The sequence below is a fragment of the Elephantulus edwardii genome, unplaced genomic scaffold (genome assembly GCF_000299155.1).
Source record: "Elephantulus edwardii isolate Elephantulus edwardi_28Jun2011 unplaced genomic scaffold, EleEdw1.0 scaffold00306, whole genome shotgun sequence".
Lineage (NCBI taxonomy): Eukaryota > Metazoa > Chordata > Mammalia > Macroscelidea > Macroscelididae > Elephantulus > Elephantulus edwardii.
The window spans coordinates 1267949-1273600 of NW_006400056.1; the positions used below are offsets into that span (position 1 = coordinate 1267949).

At 43.2% G+C, this 5652-nt stretch overlaps 1 protein-coding gene across 1 annotated transcript; it reads right to left on the reverse strand.

The window, feature by feature from the left end:
• Positions 1-586: 586 nt before the first annotated feature.
• Positions 587-3768, reverse strand: LOC102876443 (60S ribosomal protein L32-like). Its single transcript, XM_006901038.1, has 3 exons — positions 3668-3768; positions 2472-2653; positions 587-764 (listed from the first exon to the last, which is right to left on the reverse strand). The coding sequence occupies exons 1-3, from the start codon at positions 3761-3763 to the stop codon at positions 635-637; spliced, it is 408 nt and encodes a 135-aa protein (XP_006901100.1). The 5' UTR covers positions 3764-3768; the 3' UTR covers positions 587-634.
• Between the last annotated feature and the right edge of the window lie 1884 nt (positions 3769-5652).

Here is a 5652-nt window from a genome sequence, read left to right on the forward strand (position 1 = left end):
ATGACCAACTAATTCACTCATTAAATGTTTAGGATAAAGTCTCAGTATGAGTTATCCAACCAAATTTAAGGTTGATCTGAAAAAAATCAAACCCACTTATACTTACTCCATTTTATCTTGCATCATCTAAGGAATTGACTGGTTCAATTAACCCAAGTGTTAAAAGTGAACCCTTTCTTTGGGACGGTTTTAGGACGTTAAGAGGTAGTATCCTGGGGTGAAGCAGCTTTAAGGAGTTACCTCCAAATGTGGAAGATTGGTCAAAAGTAGGGTTGGGATGTCATCCTGTATTTACATCCATGTATTAATGTAACAAGAGCCTAAGAGACATCAAACATTGACATTTTCTCTCAGTCCTCTGAAAACTTTGTAACTGATGGGACTTCATAAAGCCCCTTGAGAGCTGTCTTCCTCTCACCTCAGCCCACCAGGAGCTTGTCAGGGTTAGTCTGTGTACCGAAGATCATTTGAAAGAGGATCTTTTCTCCAAGTGAAAGACACTAGAGCAAACAGGGAAAAGAGCCATCTCTGGGACAAACAGTAAGTCAAGAAGTTGAAAACTTAACACCAAGAAAACACTAGATGGCAGTTTTTATGGTTTATTTAGCACAAATAAAATGTGCAAACAAGCTTTCTATTCATTTTCTTCGCTGCGCAGTCTGGCATTGGGATTGGTGACTCTAATGGCCAGCCGGGCTGCTCTTTCCACAATGGCTTTGCGGTTCTTGGAGGAAACATTGTGCGCAATCTCAGCACAGTAAGATCTGGAATAAAACAGAACAAGTAGGTGAGGTATGGGCCTTCCTCACATAGAGCATCCTTCTGGGAAGGCTCTATTTCCCCTGGTACCCAGACAACGTACTGTATGTACCAAGTGCTTTCATCATCATCTCTCTCATTTCATCCCTTCATCAGCCACACAGTCTTAAGTCTTACTGCCATCCTATCATTTCTTTGAAAAAAATCAAAAGCCCAGCAAGGAAGAACACACACAGCGGGTAGTGGCAGGCCAAAGACCCTGTCCCAGACTCCATGTCAGAGGCCTCAACTATACTCTTTAAGAGCATAAACGTGCACACAAAATGTCTATAAAAAGTGGCTAAGGAAGAAGTCAAGTCAGAATCAAGAAGGCTATCTATCCCAGACGGCAGGCTTGTTTGCTCCCTGACAAATTGAAGCTAAATGATGTTCTCCAGGTAGCCGCAATACCTCCCATTTCTTCAGTTCCTATGTATTCATTCTACGCAGCCCTAAAGAGGCTGGGCTTCAGATAAGACGGCCCATCCTTCTTGAGCAGAAGCACTGCTAGATTTGAACTGCCAGAGGTGCAACTCTCTAGGAGTCAGTCAACAGAGCACCCTAGTTTGCTATCAAGTTGGCCAAATGTGCTCACACTTCGGTGAAGTGACCAAAAATGGCGTACAGAAAGACTATGCCCTTGAAATAAGAGGCACAGAAGGTTCGCAGGAACCCTGGAAAGAGCAAGAACAAGCACTTCCAAAAGGTTTCGTCTTACAGACTAAAGTTTAAAAAGATATACACACACACACTCTTGATCTTTTGACCTTATTCTAAACTGTGCCATTTGTCCACATACATAATGATCAAAATCCTATCTACACACTAATTTAAAACAATTCCAATTTAGGCATAGCACAGTAATTTTTAACATGTGGAACATCTCCATCCAGTGAAATGCATTTTCAAATTATTCCAATTTTTCAGTCACTGTCATCAACACCAGGTTATTAATTTCCCCTTTTAATGCCACTTAAGAATAAACTCAGAAATTGATCTTACATAATCAAAGGTTATTGACAGAATACTTTTTTATACCTAGATGCATGTCAAGCTACTCTAGAAACATTATCATGGTAATAAGAACTTACCAGTTCTAATACAAATGAAAAATTCTTTTTTGCTGCAAAACAGGTATAAATCTTATTTCTATTATACGTGTCAATTCCCAAGGAGTATCTTTAGAATTCTTCCAGTACTCAAGTTTTGACTTGAAGTCTCTCAAGAGTCCAACAAATATCTAAATGCTCAGAACATCTACAAGTAATTCACTGCACACTACCATGGTTGTATACCTTTGTGTGAACTTTTTACCTAAAGTCTAACTCAACTCCTCTTTTGCACTTCAGATCACTCACAGCTCTAACATGCTATCTATCAAATCCAGGTAGCAGCCCCCCTGTCCCTGTAGTATTCTGAAAAATTCATCCACATAAATAAAGCACTAATCTGAAAAAGACTAACAGTGTTCTTGGGGTCAAGTCCAAGTCCTATTTCTTGGTCTTGGATTTACACTTCTGAGGTATCCTCAAAGCAGATATTCTATGCCCCAGTAGTATTCTCTAAACTCCTCCTGTAGGATTTCCCAGAATATGCAGTTCTCCACATGCGTGCCCAGCATACCCATCAAAGGCTCAGATGGAGAATTTTGAACCCCAAAGCCATCAACTCACTTGTTACACATCAGCAGCACCTCCAGCTCCTTGACATTGTGGACTAGGAATTTGCGGAAGCCACTGGGCAACATGTGTTTTGTCTTCTTGTTGCTCCCGTAACCAATGTTGGGCATCAAGATCTGGCCCTTAAATCTTCTCCGAACCCTGTTGTCGATGCCTCTGGGCTTGCGCCAATTACGCTGAAAGGAACCACAAAACAGTTGGCTGAGTGTGTATATTTTTAACTCTTCTTTTTGGGAGGCAACAGCTCTAAAATGGAAATACTGTTGCTCATCTTTCAGTCAGCAGATTCCACTACCCTGAAAATTTGTGTTGGTATGTGCCATTAAGTTGTAAGCAACTCATAGCGGACCCTCCTTTCAGTGGCTGTGAAGTTGCACTGGAGATCACCCATCATTCTCCCCTGAAGCAGCTGACTCAAACCACCTGCCTCTGGGTTGGCAGGGCAAGCCTTTACCACTAGGCCACCAGAGGTCCCTATTTGAAGTAGTGGAACCAACCACACTCCTAAACAAAATTTGGTGGATGTATGGGAAGCAAGTTGTTAATGTGAAGTGTGGATTTGCACGTTTCCTCTCAGCACCTGCATTATCTAATTTATAACAGACATACCATGTGCTATAAGGCCAAGGAAATACACTGCAAAAAGTCCCACTAAAAGCCTAAATCAAATCCACTATGATGAATATAACAGAGGAGAACTACTCCATACGATTTCAAAGGCTGTAACTGACAAAGCAGAATGCCACATTCTATTCAACTGCTGAGACTGAACCAGCAGGCAGAAGATGAGCAAGTTCACCGTGATTTAGAGCCTTCTGAAAACCCATGGGGAGGGGGATGTCAGCTGTTGAGTAGGTTCAGACTCATGAGTGATTGGGAGAGCACTGAAGCAGTGCCAACCAGAGCTCATTCAAAGCCTCAGATGGTAACCAGCCAAGTGTCCCCTATCATTTAAATGCAGTTTATATTTAAGAGACAGCCAAGTGTCCCCTATCATTTAAATGCAGTTTATATTTAAGAGACTGAGGGAGACTTGGGTTTGTTCAGAAAGGTCTTCTACCAACCTGGAACTTGTTCATTTGCCAAAACTACCTTTTCAACTATGTGATGTGATACCAGAAGCACAAGAACCTACTGTGCAACTCTTTTCTTCACCAACACAAATGTTTTGTCTTAAACTGGCTACATACCTTAATTTTGACATAACGGTCTGACTGGTGGCGGATGAATTTCTTGGTCCTCTTTTTGACTATCTTTGGCTTCACCAGGGGTCTGAGGGCAGCCATTATGCCTTCAAGAAAGAAGACAAATGTGAGTTAGAAGCCTCTTAGAAGGTGGCTTACCTGACCAGGTCCTGAATACTGTTGCAGAGTATCTTCCAAACACCAGCTACTGAATCAACTGGGAATGGAATGGGTCTCTGACAGGCTTGCTTTCCCTCCAGTGTCCGAAGCTGGGAGAATACTAGCCATTCTCCAGATGCGATTCTGGGAGGGTAAGGCGCTTCATTCAGAAATCAAGAAAGAATGCCAGAAGCCGAGATCAAGATTATCCCAGTTTGCAAGCCCAGTGACTCTTACTCCACAAATTAATCGGACCCCTAGATGGCTCGATTTCCTGTGGGTTACAGATTTGCACATGTAAGATTAAAGTATATCAACTTGACATTTATCTGCGAGAAATACACAGATGAGAATTCTGTTTTCTCATCCGTAAAATGCTTACATAATCCCTGGCACTCGAGAAATATCTAATTAAGAGATTTCTAATCCTCCAAGAAGAAGACATGCTGAAATACAGGACCACAATACCATGACACATCTCTAGAATGCCTGTCTTTGAACATCCTGTTGTTCTACCTGGGGGCCATCAGCCTCAAGGGTTCGCTCCTTCGAGGCGTCTGCCCCGCTAAAACATATAGATTCAACTGTAACACCTGTTTTTCCTTTTCTTTGTAGTAGTCAACGTACTTCTTGTGACACACAGTACTCAACGAAAACTGCTTAATGAACAAATCACTTCTCCTGCGACCATAATATTCTCAAGGCCTGCAGTTATTAAATGATATTCGCACAGTTCCCGCACAGCAGCAGCAAACTCCCCCAGGAGGACACCCGCGAGAGGCAGGGTTCATCAGGCTGCGGCACTGACACACGTGGGCAGACGTCGCTGGGTGTGGCGCTGGAAGGATCTAAACCCAGGGCCACCAGCACCCAGGCACCCCAGTCAGTACACCGCCCCAGGAATCCCCGTGGTCTGGCCTCAACCTGGCAGAGGAGGTGCTGAAACAAGGCGGCCTCCATAGGAAGGCGGGAGGCCCTGAGAGCCGAAAACTTCATCGTGACTCCAGCCGCTTCAATGGGTTCCTCTGCGCGCTCCAGAAAGCAAACAAAGTCCATATAAAACTAAAAGAACGCAGAAATAGAAGGCTACCTCATCAGGGGACGGTGGGACCTGATGGAAACCGCGGATGGCGATAGATTGAGACTTACCAGTGGCAGCTGACAACCACCTCCGTAGAAAGCACGGAAGGAAAGAGAAGTGCCGGGCGCTAGGACTGATGGGACATAACCTCTAGGTCCTGACAGGAAAAAGAAAGCACATCCGGTTGCGTATCCGTCGACGAAAAACTAACTGCCAAATAAATAATTCTGCAAAATAATGCCAAGAGAACTTTTTATTAGACACATATGCATTTATGTGCTAAAATTTATTTTATTTACCTTTGGTGGCAGGTAAAAAAATTCGGCTCCTTAAAAAAAAAAAAAATCGGCTCCTTCCTGAGCTTCTAAGACCTGGTACGGAAAGTACTTCCGCCGGTAGTTGAAGCCATTTTTCTCGACCGCAGTTCACTTTTTAGGCTATATCCGCCGTTTATTTTGAAGTGAACATCTTAGAGGAGGGGACAAAATAAAGACGTCCTAATTCCCGCACGTAAATAATAAAGAATGTTGTTGTTGTTGTTATGTGCCGTCGAGTCATACCTAAAATCAATGAGCATTTAATATCTGATTTAATGTTGTTGTTCTGTGCACCTCATAGCGTGAGCTATGACTCATGAGTCTGCGACTCGTAGGGACTCTGTGCAGCAGCTCTCCCCTTTTCTGGGTCAGTCTCACTGATTCTGACACACCTACCTCACCCAGTACAGACCGATTTGTTCTCTTGGCAGTAA

What these genes read in the sequence shown, in the direction of transcription:
- LOC102876443 (XM_006901038.1), bottom strand. Translation starts at nt 3,763, where the DNA reads ATGGCTGCCCTCAGACCCCTGGTGAAGCCAAAGATAGTCAAAAAGAGG. An exon ending in ACCGTTATGTCAAAATTAAG is followed by an intron (nt 2,654 to 3,667) that starts GTATGTAGCCAG and finishes GGTTCCTTTCAG; the next exon opens with CGTAATTGGCGCAAGCCCAG. An exon ending in GTGCTGCTGATGTGTAACAA is followed by an intron (nt 765 to 2,471) that starts GTGAGTTGATGG and finishes GTTTTATTCCAG; the next exon opens with ATCTTACTGTGCTGAGATTG.